At 40.6% G+C, this 18563-nt stretch overlaps 1 protein-coding gene across 16 annotated transcripts in view; it reads right to left on the reverse strand.

Moving 5' to 3' along the window:
- Nucleotides 1-18563, reverse strand: part of GBF1 (golgi brefeldin A resistant guanine nucleotide exchange factor 1) — a 111407-nt gene that overhangs the window by 76758 nt on the left and 16086 nt on the right. Inside the window, exon 1 of one of the 16 annotated variants that reach the window (XM_055081207.1) lies at nt 5455-5494. The exons of the other annotated variants lie outside the window; for them this stretch is intronic. Within the exon in view, the coding sequence (XP_054937182.1) occupies nt 5455-5479 (25 nt within the window). The 5' untranslated portion in view covers nt 5480-5494. Of the gene's footprint in view, nt 1-5454; nt 5495-18563 lie in introns of those variants that run through there. 16 annotated transcript variants of the gene reach the window in all.

Consider the following 18563-nt stretch of genomic DNA (forward strand, 5'->3'; position numbering starts at 1 on the left):
GCCCGTGCCCCCCAACGGGAGAGGCCACAACAGTGAGAGGCCCGAGTACTGCAAAAAAAAAAAAAAAAAGTCATTCTACTTTCTTCTGGTGCTTTCTATAAATCTTCCCTCAACTGATGTTTACGATGTGATTCTTTGCCAGTATAGCAGTAACTCTTTGAAAGTTAGCCCAGGTTTATTAGGCTTTTAAATTAAGAATGAAAATAAAACATATATAAAATAAAACTCTCCAAATCCTTATTTCCCAATTTGTCCTGGGAGCAAAAACCTAGTAACAGCTCCACAGCAAAGCATCTTACCAAGGCTCTGTCACAGTTACTTAGCAACACATTTCCCACACTACAAGTCTGTACATCTATTCTGCTGGCTTAGTGCTTTGGACTTGGAGAAAATAGTTAAAATAGTTAAAAAAAAATTTTTTTTTAAGTACACACAGAAGTAATTTTTAGTGGGAACAAAATCTCACTTGAGGATCAAACAGAACCAAGGGGTTCATTTTTCCAGTCCTGCCTCAGCTAAAGTTTTATGCTTATAACTTGCCTAAGCTCTGCAATTTCTTATCATTCTGAGAAACAGAACCATCACTAGGCCTGGATTTCCACCAGACTTTCAGGCTGAATCTCTTCTCTTATCCCTAACACCTTATAAAAAGAGAGAAGTCAAATCTCTAGCCAGTGTTCTAAGAACAAACAGTTAAGGTTAAACACACACACACACACACACACACACACACACACACACACAGAGAAGAAAACTGCCAGGCAAAACCATAACCCTTTTTTCTTATGTAAGTCAATGGGGCAATTTTCTCATAAGAAACAATGATATAGAATCAGGAGACCCAAGTTCTAGCTTTCCCCACGAATAAGCTGTGTGACCTTGGTCAAATCATAACCGCTCTGTGCTTTAGTTTCTTCTTCTGTAAAATGAGAAGGCTGGAGCAAAATGAGGAATCACAAACTGAAGGCCAGGTAAAAAATTTGGGCTGGTCCATAAGTATGTTTTGTTTGGTGTGTGCTACAAGTTTTATTTTTTATGGCAATGAATGAATTTAATAAGCATAACTGAAACCACATTTTGAAATGACATGTTATCATCTGCTACTTAAGAATACAAATAAATATTTAACTAATTATACTTTTTTTTTTTTTTTTTTTTCCGGTACGCGGGCCTCTCCCGTTGTGGAGCACAGGCCATGCCGCTCTGAGGCATGTGGGATCTTCCCGGACCGGGGCACGAACCCACATCTCCTGCATCAGCAGGCGGACTCTCAACCACTGCGCCATCAGGGAAGCCCTACAATAAATATTTAAAAGAACAGACTAGGGGCTTCCCTGGTGGCGAAGTGGTTAAGAATCCACCTGCCAATGCAGGGGACACGGGTTCAAGCCCTGGTCCGGGAAGATCCCACATGCTGTGGAGCAACTAAGCCCGTGTGCTACAACTACTGAGCCTGTGCTCTAGAGCCCGCGAGCCACAACTACTGAGCCCGTGTGCCACAACTACTGAAGCCCGCGTACCTAGAGCCCGTGCTCCGTAACAAGAGAAGCCACTGCAGTGAGAAACCTGCGCACTGCAACGAAGAGTAGCCCCCGCTCGCCACTAGAGAAAGCCCGCACGCAGCAACGACAACCCAATGCAGCCAAAAATGAATAAATAAATAAATAAATTTTTTTTAAAAAGAAAAAAGAATAGACTAGACAAATGAACATTTATAATAACAAATAGTTATTTGACGGAATATACTGTTAACGGTCTGGTGACAGTATAGCTAAAAGAACTGCCTTTGTTCTAGTCTATTCTGGATTCCTTTCCTCCCTATTCTATTACTCCTCTGCTACGGGGACCAGGTTCTGAACCATAAAATTTCTTTAACATTTATTATGAAAAATTTCAAAATTATGTAAAAGTAAACAGACTAGTGTAATGAACTCCCCTGTACTCCAAATCCAGCCTCAATAATTAGCACCTCAGGGCTAATCTTTTTTCATTATCCCTTCCCCCTCCCCTATTATCTTGAAGCAAATCCTGTACATCATATAGTTTCATTCATCTTGATCATAACCATAATATCATTATCATCACATCTAAAAGAGCAATATTGCTTTAGTATCAAAGTGTTAGTGTTCAATTTGCAACTATTCAGTTTCTATATTCCTCATAAACTTCTGTTACATTTGTTTGTATGAATCAGGACCCAAGTAAGACCCATATATCTTAATTGTTTGTTATGTGCAGGAAAAACAGAACTGAACTTCTTTAGATGGGGTAACCTTTCAGTTTGCTACAGTCCACAATGCTCCCTATTCTCATACTCATTTAAGTTAACTGCTAGGCCCTTGAAGTTTTTTGAGTTTGGGTCTCTGGAAGATCTGAAGTCTCTTCCCGTTCTAAGATACATTGATTCTTGTAAACATTAGCAGAGACATAAAACAAACGAGTGGAACTTCATGCTTAAAACTGAAAAAACCAGGAAGTAGCAATATAAGCTTGTTTTTTTGTAATATTTATTTATTTATTTGGCTGCACCGGGTCTTAGTTGCAGAATGCGGGATCTAGTTCCCTGACCAGAGATCAAATCCAGGCCCCCTGCACTGGGAGCACAGAGTCTTAACCACTGGACCACCAGGGAAGTCCCTAAGCTTGTTACTTAGAAATGTTGACGTATACTCCATAAGAATCTGCTAAAAGAGATGAAAGGAGTTGCCTCCTGGGAGTAGCACATGATGGAGAAGAGTTGGTATTGGGAATTACTATTCCACATCCTCATGCCTACCTCACAGGATTGTTGTGAGTCTTAACTGAGATATATTTATTTATCTTCATATATATTAATATATAAAATGTAAGGTATTTAATATGAGTAAAGTTTTAAATCAAAATAGGACACTCATGCAATATTCATTTTCAAGAATTATTGAAAATTTTAAGAGATACAAAAATCTTAGCATCATTCATTTGGAACTAAATGGCTGTTATGGAATTATATAACAATCTGAAGCAGTTCACCTGCAAAGCAACCCAACTGGACAATGGAAAGACAAAGGGACACTGTAAAGTGAGACTACCTCAAAATACATGGAAGCAAAGATTATGTGTACTTTCTTTTTAAAATTACACTCTGTAATATTCCAACATCAAAATTTTCATTACAAATAAAGGGTAATGACATTCATATAGAATAGGATCCCTCTGAAAGTATTTCCAACCTTGTATGAGAGGACAATGGACCTAAAGAAGCTGAGTACTTTACAGACATCAGAGATTGTTCGGTCCACTTTTCTCATTTTAGAGAAAAAAATGAGGGCCCAGAGAGAACGCTAGGAACTAGACCTTAGAAAAGGTTCTAAGAGTCTGGGCCTTTAACTCTCTGTAGAGACCAGTGAGAATGATTGGGCACAGCAGTCTATAATAGAGGTAAAAAAGGACCTTGCTCAATGGTGTGGAGACTGACACATGCTGGGTTACCAGCTCCCCTTTCACATGGTCAATCTGTCCTCGGCATGGTGCCATGGCAAAGAGATACAGGACCTTTCACTGTTTAGAATTCCACTTTCTTAGGAAGCTGGATATGATGTCTAGTCAAACAAATCCCCAAACCCATACTTTTGACTTAGTCATCTCACTCTAAGAGAAACAAGAAAACAAGGCAGAGCTGAACAGTATCAGCACTTCTTATTTTTCTAAGAGATGAAAACAGTAACATTTTCTTCAAAAATCCTAATGCCTTCTCTTCATGGCCAAACAGTAAATAACTTGGGGAAGACAATAAAAGTGACCTAATTCCTATTTCAAAGCACAAAGCTAAACCTTAGGTTATTTATAGGTCTGGTGTCAGCCTTGTCCTCACCTCCCCTCCTTACTCCTTGGATTGCCTGCTCTCCACACAGAGAGGCTCCCATGCATACTCTGAGTCAAAGGCTCTCACAGGACCTCTCATTTCTACACTTCAAATGCAAATAAATTAGTTGATGCCCAAGAACCTCTCTGTAAGGATCAAAAATACCACTACCAACCTAGGTTTCAAATAGTCCACAATAATTGGGGGAAAAAAGACACTGGAAATAAATTTGAAAAGATAAAAAAGCATTATCCAGATATAAAAGGAGGTGATACAAATCCAAATAGATACTAACCAATTTCTGTCAAATAAGTGGCCAAGACTTAAGAACAGATAATTCACATAGGAAAAACTTCTAACAGTAAAACACTTGAGAAAATGCTAGTAATTAAAGAAATGTGAAACAAATTATAAAGGTATCATCTGTCAACTAAATTAGCAAAAATAAAAAGAAGTCAGAGAACTCAAAATAGGATAGCACAGCCATAAAATTCAGTCATTCTACTAATGGGACTATTATTTCACAAAGATAATTAGAAAGGAAAACAATTTTATCAGTACAAAGATGATTAAAGTTGCACTACATACAACAAATTAAAAATTTTAAAAGAATAGTTAACCTATGACATTTTAATTCAATGTATTTTTACAGTAACATTAAAAATGATACATAGGTGAATGCATGGAAACTTCTATATTAAATTATGCTAAATGAAGAAAAGGAACAAAAATAATATGGCATATTGATTAAACAATTTAAATTATGTGTATATAATGATAAGGATTAGAGAAGGTTAGAGAGTTAGGTATAGAGTGATTTTAAGGTGAAAAGGTTTTTTGTTCTTGTTTGCCTGCTTTGTTACTTTTGTTTATGATCTTCCATAGAGTTAAAACACAATTTTGGATCCTCTCTGGTTCTATATACCCTAAGTCAAAAAAAGCATCCAGTACATTTTCCCAGGTATGAATTTTCTACTAGGCCAGTCAACAGCAACAGGAATACGAGGCCAGATTCATTCACAGCTTCAGGCTGTTCCTAGGAAGCCAAAGATGCTCTGGGATTTTTGAGAAAGTAAGCTAATTCTCCAATTTACACCACCCCACCCCACCCCCGCCAAAAGCTGAACAAGTTCAATTTCACAACAGAGGTTATCTGTTATCAGGTATAGTGTTTGGTGGAGGAAACTCTACCAAGGTTGGGAAAAAATGTCAATGTAACAGTATGGCTTGCATGGTCACCAAACAGGCAGGACAGTATCCCTGGTTAGCTTCAAGATCAACTTGTGCATTCTTCATCACTGTGACTATAGATCTGCTTGTCCTAGAAAGGTGAAGAATAGCAAATCACTCTTCAGGCTCTCTTCTGACTACTATACGAAGGACCAGCTGAACCCATCAAGTAACAGACAAGTAATTTAGTTTTTAAATATCTCCCATGTGCAAGGCCTTTATCTCCATTTCAGAGTTCTGGATGAATCTAAGATGAGCTCACATCATTATGTATCTCAGTCTAAAAGATCCATAGTGGTCCCATAACTCTGGTCACTCCAGTCTATTTGCAACAAATTTTACAGGATCAGTGGTAAATGGGTTGAGGAAGCACAAAGGATTACCTGAATCCAACTGAGGGGTTCTCATGAGGAGAGGGCTCCTTGGAACAGTTGCCACAGATGTTTCTCTTAAAAGAAAGAGAGAAGACAGAGGGAAGAGAGGAAGGAAGCAGCAGGAGAGGGATGGATCATGCTTACTGGTTTGCTTTAGAAAAAGAGAGGGTTTTTATTAATGCTTAAGGCTGAGATGGTAATGGGAGAGAAAGATTCACATGCTGAAGCACATATATTTCACATATATATTTGCCATATACACCCTGGATAATTTAGAGACAGGAGAGTTTGAGAAAAGACAGAAAGAGAGGGCTGAGTAGGAAGAACACAATTTTTCAGGGGGGAAAAAAATGAGTATTTAAGTCCAAGTAAACTGCTGAAATTTTCCAATTAAATTCTTATGTAGCTAGCCTCCAAGATGACCCCCAATGACAATGATTACATACTTTTGTGCAATCCTCTCCCAGATCATGTCAGGGTTGGTCTGGGTGATCAATATTATTTGACAGAAGTTCTGAGACTAGGTAAGAAACACTAGTGTGGCTTCTGCTCTCTCTCGGATCATTCACTTAGGGGTAAGCCAGCTGCCATGTTGCTAGCCATCCTATGGAAAGGGCCACATTGTGAGAAACTGAGGCCTCTGGACAACAGCCTGCGAGAAACTGGGGCACCTTACCAATAACCACATGAATAAGCTTCAATATGGATCCTCCAGCCCAGCCAAACCTTCAAATGACTGCAGCTCTGGCTGATCATCTTGAGAGATCCTAACAGAACCACTAGCTAAGCGGCTCCCAGTCCTGACCCTCAGAAACTATTGTGAAATTAAAAAAATTTAAGCTGCTTAAGTTTCAGGATAATTTGCTACATAGCAATAGATAACATGATAACATAACATCAAACTAAAGAAGTTTGATAGGGAACTGTACCATATGGTAATAATATCATGATTCCATCTACTGAGTGAGAAAAAGAATCATCTTCAAATTAAAAGTGGTGTGCTGCCCAAGATACCACTAAAAGCTAAATAAGGCTAAAAATGGGACTCCATTGGAGAGAATGAATTGTCCTTCTTTTCCAACACTAATCTAAGGATTGTCACAAAGAGGCCCCATTAGAAGAGTCCAACACAGTTTCTTCCCACTAGTCATATTATCTATCCTACAGCCACAGACATGGAGTTAAGGAAGGGTAGGTTTCACGTACAAGCCACTGTGAGGGTGTCATCCCACATAGAGGAGTCACGGTTAAAACTGAGGCAGTAAACTTATCCCCAGAGATATATGCCTGGTACTAAGTTGAGATTCATAAGATTCTCCCTGAGTTTTCCTTACCTCTAAATGCTGGGATAACTGATGCTCACTGAATGCCGACATTTGTATGAATAAAAATGAAGGGATTTAGCAAATCTTGTTCCTGCACACAGTTGTCAAAAAAAATCTGACCTTTACAACAGGAAAAAGAGGGGGGATTTAAAGATTTAAAGAAGAGGCAGTGACTGTCTGATGTATAACAAACCTTTGAAAAATTATAAAGCAGTGAAAATCCCCTACAGGTCCCAACAAAATGTGTCCAATTTGCATTCCAGCAAAGCTTTCCATACATACCGTTTGGCTCCTGTGTGTACTTCCAGGCAAGTAAATCCCAAGGAATAATACCACTGGGACCTAAGTCTGATCTCTGATATATTACTGCTCCACAACTCCAGATCAGGCTCCACAAATGCCTTTTTGGTTCCAAATAACTAAATCAAAGTCATCCTGATAAGCTTTGAAAACAGGGAATGTGAGGAGTGGTTTAATGAATGTTACAACTCAACCTATTACAGACCACAGTACATTATTGGAAGAGGGAGGGAAAAAAACCATCCCCAAATCTCTCAAGACCAAATCCAGACATACCTGTCATTCAACCATACCTGACTATAAAGCCTTATTCAAAGCATGACTTTGATCAAATGGTTAGGATGCATTTGTAAACCTAACACCAGAGTGGCAGGTGGGGGAGGGGAGGTAGGTAGGTTAGAGACTACAATTTTCTGTTTGCTTTGAAAACTGGTCCAAACTCATTAAAAAAAAAAAAAAAAGCAACCAAGGGAAGCAATAAACACTGAAATGTATTCTGATTTATTGAGATTTAAAACACAGCAAACACATTACACTAGAAAAAATAATTTTTCTGAAAGTTAGAAAAATCTACCACCCAACATATAAACTGGAGAAAGGAGTGCTACCAAAAAAAAAGGAAAGGTGGACTTAAAGAGAAAAGCAAGAGAACTAGAAGGTCAAGCTTCCTAGATTCCAGCATCAATTTTCTCCTTTCAAAAGAAGAAAGTAACTTCCACAACAGAAAAATTTACATAAGACACACTAAAACATTAACCATAGTGACTATTATACAAATCACAAAATATATAGACATAAGAAGTAGAAATTGATGGCTTAAAAAAGGTAAGCAAAAGGCATTTAGGAACTCAATAATTTGATGCAGAAGACATCAAGATAAGAAACCATCTTGCCAGATAGAAAAGAAATGGGAACATTAGAGTATTAATGTCCATATAAGTAATAATGGAATAACAACTGAAATCAATTTATGTAGCACCTTAAAAAGAACCAGTCACTCATTAGACGGAATTAGAGCTAACTCTGTCTCCAGAAGGTTATTCAGCAAGCAGGAAAGTAAGCTGACAATCTGCAAGCAAACTGAGCCTCCTGTATAGTCAGCAAGACCCAGCCCATTGCCTGGTACAGGATTCTGATGGCATATGAAACCAGAAATACTACCATCTACTGTCAAGACCCAAAGAGTAACTGACACTCTCTTTTTGGCAAGTCAGATTTCAACCCTGTCTAGGCAACCCACATCAGCTGTGATCCCTATCTCCTATAGATTTTAGAAGAAAGTAATTCTTTAGCACAAAAGGTAGAACCTCAATACTTTATTTGACCAGAAGAGCCTTCCAGCGACTTCAGGGAAGCATGCCAGGAGATCCATAAGGACTGGAAGGAGTTTTACCTGGTGCTGGTGAGGATGTGGAGACACTGGAACCCTCACACAGTGCTGCTGGGACTGTAAAATGATTCAGCTGCTGTGAAAAACAGTTTGACATTTCCTCAAAAAGTTAAACATAGAGTTACCATATGAGCGAGTAATTCCACTCCTGGGTATATAATTCAAAAGAATGAAAACAGGTACTCAAATACATGTACACACATATTCCTAACAGCACTATTCACAGCACTATTCAGCTTTAGCTGCTCCACCGCATGTGGGATCTTCCCGGACCAGGGATCGAACCCACGTCTCCTGCACTGGCAGGCAGATTCTTAACCACTGTGCTACCAGGGAAGTCCCAAAAGTAACGATTCTCTTACCACTAGTTCTACCCTAATTTTTCTACAGTGTTTTAACAGGATATGAGCTTCCCTTCTGGGAAACCATAAGCAAGTTCCAGTTAGAGCCTGTGGTATCTCCTCTGTTGCTTTTGTAGAGACAAGCAGTCAGCTCAGGCCATAGTGCAAAGGGACCATTTTGGATTCTTGCAAAAGTAAAGTACAACTGGTAGCTTTCCACTCACCAAAACTTATTGTTCTGAAGCAGAAATGTTGGTGAGCCATCTCTGTCTTGCACTCCCCACTGGAGTCTCACTGAATCCAAGCTTCTTCAGCCAGCCACAAATCCTTAGAGACTCTACATCTGCTGAGACCTCATGAGGACTTCACACTATGCAAGACCACAGTAAGGAGTTTCCCCTTCCTCCATCACAGTTCAATGCTGAGTTCTCTGGAGACACAGGTACTTCATTGTTTCCTGTCTTGCATTCTGAACAAGACTTTTCCCCTACCTAATGACAGTTTAAATTTCATCAATAGACAGGATTTTCTAGTTTGAACAGCCATTTTTCATATTGTCACTCTGTCTTTCACATTTTCTCATTCAAATTGGTAAAGCAAAAGCATTTTCAGAGCACGAGGTCCATCCTGTAATGTTTAATACCTGTTGTAATCTTTGCTCCCATCGATAACCTCCCACCCTCCTGGCACAAGGCCTTAGTCACCCATGCCCTTAAAGACTCCTAAAATTGGTGGTTTATAACATCTACTTTGTCCCCAACCTACTCCATGATGCCATGAAGACACACAATATACACAAACTTCCTGAAGTTCTTCCTCATTGTTTTATTCATTGCTATTTCCATAGCTTCCTTTTGGAGAAAAAAAATCGGAGCTAATAACCAGAGAGCAATAGTCACTACAAAGGGGTGCTAAACCAGCCTCTAGGCTCACAGCTATACATCATAAAAGCATAAACTGAGAAGTATCCCATTTCTCATTAGTTAAAAAAAAAACAAAAACAACTGCTTTTGGAATTCCCTGGTGGTACAGCGGTTAGGACTCAGCACTCTCACTGCCAGGGCCCAGGTTCAATCCCTGGTTGGGGAACTAAGATCCCACAAGCTGTGCGGCATGGCCCAAAACAACAACAACAACAAAAACTGCTTTAATAAAAGTGGTTGTTGGGCTTCCCTGGTGGCGCAGTGGTTAAGAATCTGCCTGCCAATGCAGGGGACACGGGTTGGAGCCCTGGTCCAGGAAGATCCCACATGCCGCGGAACAACTAAGCCCGTGTGCCACAACTACTGAGCCTGCGCTCTAGAGCCCGCGAGCCACAACTGCTGAAGCCCGCGCACCTAGAACCCGTGCTCCACAAGAGAAGCCACTGCAATGAGACGCCTGCGCACCGCAACACAGAGTGGCCCCAGCTCGCCGCAACTGGAGAAAGCCCGTGCGCAGCAACAAAGACCTAGTGCAGCCAATAAATAAATAAATAAATAAACTTTAAAAAAATGAAAGTGGTTTTTAATGGCATCAATAAACTGCTTACCCTGTCAGCTTAATTTGCAGAACTTTAAAAGTTAACCTTCATCTCCAAAATATACAAGCAGCTCATGAGCTCAATATCAAAAAAACAAACAATCCAATCCAAAAATGGGCAGAAGACCTAAGGAGACATTTCTCCAAAGAAGACATACAGGTGGCCAACAAACACATGAAAAGATGCTCAACACCACTATCATTAGAGAAATGCAAATCAAAAACAAAATGAGGAAAGAATAAATAAAAATAAATTTTTAAAAAAAATAAATAAAAAATAAAAAAATGAGGTATCACCTCACACCAGTCAGAATGGCCATCAACAAAAAAGCTAACAATAAATGCTGAAGAGAGTGTGGAGAAAAGGGAACCCTCCTGCACTGTTGGTGGGAATGTAAATTGGTACAGCCACTATGGAGAACAGTATGGAGGTTCCTTAAAAAACTAAAAATAGAACTACCATATGACGCAGCACTCCCACTACTGGGCATATACCCTGAGAAAACTGTAATTCAAAAAGATACATGTACCACAATGTTCATTGCAGCACTATTTACAATAGCCAGGACACGGAAAGCAACCTAAGTGTCCACTGACAGATGAATGTATAAAGAAGATGTGGTACATATATACAATGTAATATTACTTGGCCATAAAAAGAAATGAAACTGAGTTATTTGTAGTGAGGTGGATGGACCTAGAGTCTGTCATACAGAGTGAAGTAAGTCAGAAAGAGAAAAACAAATACCGTATATTAACGCATATATATGGAATCTAGAAAAATGGTACTGATGAACCTAGTGGCAGGGCAGGAATAGAGACGCAGATGTAGAGAACGGACTTCTGGACACGGCGGGTAAGGGGAGGCTAGGACGAATTGAGACAGTAGCACTGACAGAAATACACTACCATGTGTAAAATACATAGCTAGTGGGAAGCTGCTATATAGCACAGGGAGATCAGCTCGGTGCTTTGTGACAACCTAGAGGGATGAGATGGGGAGGGTGGGAGGGAGGCTCAAGAGGGAGGGGACAGATGTATACATATAGCTGATTCACTTTGTTGTACAGCGAAAACTATCACAACATTGTAAATCAATTATAATCCAATAAAGATGTAAAAATTTTTTTAATAAAGAAAATGTGGTAAAACAAACAAAACATTGCCCTTTAATACACAGATACAATCCTATGACTACTTCCCTAGGCAAGGGGTGCTATTCCCTCCCTTAAGAGCTAATGGTTTGTACCCCAGTAGTTTCTATCATCATGATATGATCTTTTAATAGTATCTAGTATCATCAGTAACGTACTACACTTTACCTCCTCTCCCTGCCCCCGCAACGTTATCCCACTGAGTAAAGCATTCAGAGCCAGTAATTGTCATGTCTTGGTGAATTTTTAATTTTTCTACCACCTCTCAGCACTACAGTTCTGTGACTCTCCTATCCCTAAGCCAGAACTTCAGCCTGCTCAATTAGACCCTGGAACTAAAAAATGCATGTGCTTTATTCCCAGAAAGTTACTTCACAATACCACACAATACCAGAAACAGCCTGGTTCTGTTAGTGTATATGCCATGCTTTCAGTAACCTTCCTATTGAACCTGGATGTCTAACAACAGGGACCAGCGAGCAGCAAGCCTGCTGCTAGAGAACAAGGTCGACTCATCAGGCAGTCCAGGATTCTCTGGAATCAGCTCCTTTGATAGACACAGCAGAATCACAAAGAAAAAGGGCATTTCCCATGGAGTTGTGATTAAAATAATAATGTTAATTTGCATCCAGGTAAGACAGAAAGGTCCAGAAACAAGTAATACTTATTCATTAGGTTAAAACCAAGGAAATCTGAATGAAGTACGGACTTCAGTTAATATAATATATTAGTATTGGTTCATTAATTGTGACAAATGTACCATACTAATGTGAGAGGTTAATAACAGGGGAAATTTGGTGTAGGGTATATGGAAACTTCTTTACAACTTTTCCATATATCTAAATCTATTCTAAAATAAAGAGGCTTTTAAAAAAGTTTTAGGTACTTCCCTGGTGGCGCAGTGGTTAAGAATCCGCCTGCCAACGCAGGGGACACAGGTTCGATCCCTGGTCTGAGAAGATCCCACATGCCGCGGGTCAACTAAGCCCGTGCGCCACAACTACTGAGCCTGCGCTCTAGAGCCCGCGAATCACAAGTACTGAGCCTGCGCTCTAGAGCCTGTGAGCCACAACTACTGAGCCCTCGCGCCCTAGAGCCCACATGCCACAACTACTGAGCCTGCGTGCTGCAACTACTGAAGCCCGTGCACCTAGAGCCCATGCTCCGCAATAAGAGAAGCCACCACAATGAGAAGCCTGGGCACCGCAATGAAGAGTAGCTCCCGCTCGCTGCAACTAGAGAAAGCCCGCACGCAGCAATGAAGACCCAATGCAGCCAAAAAAAAAAAAAAAGTTTTAAAAATATGCAAAAGCACTTTACAAACTGTAAAGTTCTAGTCAATTGTAAAATATCACATAATTTAGTAGATTTAGTCTTTCATAGAGATTGTTGGTAGGTGGGCAGCCATCTTAAGCAGCTCAGATAACGGAGATAGCTTAAAGAGTTAAGTTCCGGTGTGGAAGAGTCTAGCCCCCAGAAACATCCCAGCTGTTTCCTGCCAGCTGGTGCCTCATGTCTGACTTTCAATAGAGTTGATTTTCGTTGTATAATTATATTTGTCTTTCAACTTGTCTGTTTTACTAAAAAAAACGGTTACTTTTTAAAAAGAGGCTCTATCCAGGTACGTGCTTTAATTTAAGACTACAAAAAGTGAACTGTAAGGCAAGGGTATGGCTATTTATTGGGTACATTTCCTAACTGCTCAAACAGATCTGATTTCTATTCCCAACTTCAAATATAGGAACAGACAGACACCCAGAGATAGAATACAGCAAGTGTACCCAACTCCTGCCAACTCCTGTTCTGCCCTGAGAAAAAAAAAAAAAAAAAAAAAAAAGAAGAAAGCAAGAGTCCCAGAAGTGCAGGAAATTGTTTCTCAGACGAAAGACAACACTTCCTTTCCCAGAACAATCCATCTCCCACACTGACATCCTGCTCCTGCTATATTTACCCAACCCAAATCTGCCGATGATATACTTCCAGCTGCACTCCTGCCACATGGTCCTGTCACTCAGCCACAACACTCAGAGGGGAATCCGTCCAGAGGGCAGAGCCTAGAAATCACTACACACTAATCCATGCTTCCTCTATTGGTAGCCTTCAGAATAAGTGAGACAAAATACGGACAGTATTACTCCCTGTTTATTTTGGAAGTGACTGGGGAGACAAGACGTACTTCATTTTGTAGAGTTGCTAATTTTGACTGCTCTCATAGTAGCCAGTGGAGGAGCCTAAAGAATGAAGGGATTGAAATGGAAGGTTAAAAATAACTGTTAATGCTAGCTCTCCAAAAGGCATCACTTAATAGACTCTTCCACCCCAACCTACTAGGATCAGGCTATCAAGTCACCCTATTACAGGGTAAGCCCTTCAGTTCTGAGTGGATGGATCCAAGGAGTCAAAGATGGGACCACTTCATTCAACCCAACCTCATCCTACCTTGCAACCCACTCTACTGAAAGGGGAAAGCCCAAACAGTAGACTGGGTAAAGGTAAATGTTAGAGCTAATTCCCATTTTCCTATTTAGCAGCTCTGTATTCTTGGTGCCTTCCCTCCAAGTCCTTTTCTTCTCCTCCTTTCTGTTCATTCTTCCTTACTTTCTGCCTCTCTAGTTCCATTTCTTTTCTTTCCCTACTTTTCTCTCTCTTTTTAAATTTATCATGGGCAAGGTTTCCTCCACAAAACATAACTGATAGTTAGTAAGGCTTTCAGTACTAATGTCATATCATCAGCCTACTCTTCACCGTAGTAACAGCAAAGGACCTGAGACTCAAGAGCAATACCTCTTTCTCTCTCTGCCTTTTCTTTTCTTAGGGAAGCTCATTCACGCATATTGATCAGATCCTTCAAAGGAATAAAAGGAAAGTAGAAGCAAAAGGAAAAATGTAGAGAAAAAAGAGGGAAGGAGAGAAAAGGGTGATAATAAATAAGAATGGGGAGTACTTTTCTCAAACCATTTTTCTCTCTTAAAGCTCCTGATGGGCATTTCAAAACTTTATTCAATTTAAAAAGCTGAAGTAGAAGTTCTTAATGAGCCCAACCAGGCTTTTAAAACAGATTTGAGAAAAGTTGAAATATGATGCATTCATATTGCTAACCCACTTATTAAAAGAAGGGGGAAAGAAAAAAAGAGAAGGGAATCAGCTTCACATGGCTGTTTCCAGTCTGGCTTAGAGGAGAAACATTTATGCTGTTGGTTGAGTGGAGAACAAATTCCACTGGGTTATGGTGCCATATTCTAGGAAATCACCAAACCCTCAGTCAAGCCTCATTGAGATAAACCTTTTCCCAATTTTCAAAACTCTTTTAAGTTACTGGATTTTTTTTTTTTTTTTTTTTTTTTTTTGGCTGTGCCACACAGCTTATGGCATTTTAGTTCCCTGACCAGGAATCTAACCCGGGCCCTTGGCCATGAGAGCGCAGAGTCCTAACCACTGGACTGCCAGGGAATTCCTCAAGTTACTGGATATTGTTAAAAAACAGCATCACCGAAGCCATAAAGAAATACTGACCTTCAGGACATGTGACTGTATTTCTTAGAAAGAAACAAACACAAGCAAGCTAAGAAGAAAATTCATTTTCTTTCCATACTTAAGAACAAGTCCTTTAAGAACAGGTATTTTAAGCAACCACTCAAAATTTTCTGTCACTGCAATCTGAAAATGGTTCAGGCAAAAATTATCAACGTATGATAAATCGTGGGGGGAAAAGTTTAATGAGGAGCAAAACAAGGTCTTAATGTGTCTCCCCACAGACTCCTTATGAGTTCCAAGGGGATAATAGTATCTATCCAGTGGAGAAACAAAGTAACACCTTGATGAAGTGATCAAAATTAATATCACCAATGAGGGGCACCTCCACATATGATATCCTGAGAAGGACACTATTATCAGTAGTGATGTACAGATTCATGCCAGATACATATAACCTGAATCATCATGATGAAAATACTAGACTAACCCAAATGAGGAACATTCTCGAAAGAAAGAAAGAAAGAGAAAGAGAGAAAGAGAAAGAGAAAAAGAGGGAGGGAGAGAGAAAGAAAGAGAGAAAGAAAGAAAGAAAGGAAAAGAAAGAAAAACACAAAACTGGCTGGTATTCATAAAAAATTTCAATGTCATGAAAGACCAAGAAAGGCTGAAGAACTGTTTCAGATTAAAGGAGACTAAAGAAACATGACAACTAAATGCAATATGTGATCCTTGACTGAAGGGAAAAAACTAAAAAGTTTATTATTGGGACAACTGACAGAATTGGAATATGAATAGTACTGTATCAATGCTAAATTTCTTGAATTTGATAACTGTACTAAAGATTATGTAAGAGAATATCCTTGTTCTTAGGAAATATACACCGAAGTATTAAGGGATAAAAGGTCGTGATATATATAATCTACCCTCAAATGGTTTAGAATAAAGTTTATATACATATGTGTGTGTGTGTGTACAGGAAGAGAATAATAAAACAAGTAGCAGAAGGGTATATAGGAGACCTCTGTATTATCCTTGCAACATTTCTGTAAGTTTGAAATTATTTCAAAATAAAAATTCTAAAGAATTCACCATCAGTTGACCTGATTAAATGTCCTGACACCAATTAGGTAAGGAGGAAATGGGGCTGGACTCACATTCTAGATAACAATAAAACCATCTATGGTAGGGGAGCAAGCCAACTTTTTCCTTCCCTTTGGAGCTTTTAGAGGAAAACTATTACCAACATAAATATTTCCCGCTCTCTGCCTTCTGTTACTGCATGCACACAACCCAGTTTTGCTGACTCTCGAGACTGTAGCCTACCTAGGACCACTTAGGATCCTGGCAACAGCTCCCATTCTCTAAATACCAAAGAGTTCTACCAAATGCAGCCACTGCTCATTTCCTTCTTTATAAAGAACCTAGAGAACAGAATAAGTCTTTAAAACCTCTGAAATGAGACTGATTAAGATGCTAATCTTGGGCTCACTTGGGAGGATTAATGAGCCATATTTGGATTCTGGCAACAGAAATCCACTTCCCTTGACTACTTTCCCCACAATGCTTCTTTCCAGGTGGGCTGAACCAAAAGAAAACTTCTCTTCCTGGGCCAGAGGGAACCAGGATCCTCTGCCAGAGTCACTGGGCTCTGGTCACAAAAAGTATTTGGCTATAGTAGGTATTAACGATGTACCTTGGATGTACACTCATCTCAGAAAAAAGGCAAAGGAGAAAGAACTGCACTTTAAACATAATAAGCGGGTTTCCCTGGTGGCGCAGTGGTTAAGAATCTGCCTGCCAATGCAGGGGACACGGGTTCGAGCCCTGGTTCAGGAAGATCCCTCATGCCGCAGAGCAACTAAGCCCGTGCACCACAACTACTGAGCCTGCGCTCTAGAACCCACGAGCCACACCTACTCAGCCCGCGAGCCTAGAGCCCGTTCTCCACAACAAGAGAAGCCACCGCAATGAGAAGCCCGTGCACCGCAACGAAGAGTAGCCTCCACTCACCGCAGCCTCCACTCACCGCAGCTAGAGAAAGCCCGCGCAGAGCAACGAAAACCTAATGCAGCCAAAAATAAATAAATAAAATAAATTTTAAAAAAACATAATAAGCTATCAAGCAAATGATAGGTCACAGGTCTTTTTGTGGAATACATTTATACTCCAACCTTCTTTTTTCTTTTTTGGATGTGTTGGGTCTTCGTTGCTGCACATGGGCTTTCTCTAGCTACAGCGAGCAGGGGCTACTCTTCATTGTGGTGTGCGGGCTTCTCATTGCGGTGGCTTCTCTCGTTGCAGAGCACAGGTTCTAGAGCGCGCAGGCTTCAGCAGGTGCGGCATGAGGGCTCAGTAGTTGTGGCTCATGGGCTCTAGAGTGCAGACTCGGTAGTTGTGGCTCACAGGCTTAGATGCTTCGCAGCACGTGGGATCTTCCTGGACCAGGGCTCAAACCTGTGTCCCCTGCACTGGCAGGCAGATTCTTAACCACTGCGCCATCATGGAAGTCCCTCCAACTTTCTCTTTTAGAAAGATCTTAACCACTGTTTTTTGGTGTGTTTTTTTTGGCTGCATTGGGTCTTCGTTGCTGTGCGCAGGCTTTCTCTAGTTGTGGCGAGGGGGGGGTTACTCTTCGTTGCGGTGCGCAGGCTTCTCATTGCAGTGGCTTCTCTTGTTGTGCAGCACGGGCTCTAGGTGTGTGGGCTCAGTAGTTGTGGCGCATGTGCTTAGTTGCTCCGCAGCATGTGGGATCTTCCTGGACCAGGGCTCGAACCCGTGTCCCCTTGCATTGGCAGGAGGATTCTTAACCACTGTGCCACCAGAGAAGCCCTTAACCACTGTTTAGTTGCTTCACTGCCTTACTATCTCTTTCCACCCTTGAAAATCCTAGGAATACATTTTTTTTTCCTAAGGAAAAAGGACATTTCTAAAGGGCATTCTCTCTAAGGACCCAAGTTTCTTAAGGGCTACTTCTAAATAAGGGTGCTTTTCTCTGGGATTCACAAGATAAATATACGATGGTATGTTGTATTAATCTGAAGCCAAATCCTATCCAAAGTCACATGGGTTTTGATACTTTTTTCCTCATATGAGGCTGCTGGGCTAAAGACAATGGGTTGCTACTAAAAAATGCTAATGTTATTTTTAAAATGGGATTGTCCGATTCGAGCTATAGAAAAGGACTTTCCTCATTCTTTATTTATTTATTTTTGGCTGTGCTGGGTCTTCGTTGCTGCGCCCGGGCTTTCTCTAGTTGCGGTGAGTGGGGGCTACTCTTCGTTGTGGTGCGCGGGCTTCTCATTGCGGTGACTTCTCCTGTTGCGGAGAACGGGCTCTAGGCTCGCGGGCTCAGTAGTTGTGGTGCATGGGCTTAGTTGCTCTGCAGCATGTGGGATCTTCCCGGACCAGGGCTCGAACCCGTGTCCCCTTGCATTGGCAGGCGGATTCTTCACCACTGCACCACCAGGGAAGCCCCTCATTCTTTTATTTATTTTTTTACAGTGTTGGCCTGATTAAGTTATGAATTTTTACTTCATTTTATTTTTTTGGCCACACCATGCAGCTTGAGGGATCTTGGTTCCCCAACCTGGGCCCTCAGCAGTGAAAGCACAGA

This window comes from Physeter macrocephalus, chromosome 20, assembly GCF_002837175.3.
Source record: "Physeter macrocephalus isolate SW-GA chromosome 20, ASM283717v5, whole genome shotgun sequence".
NCBI lineage: Eukaryota > Metazoa > Chordata > Mammalia > Artiodactyla > Physeteridae > Physeter > Physeter macrocephalus.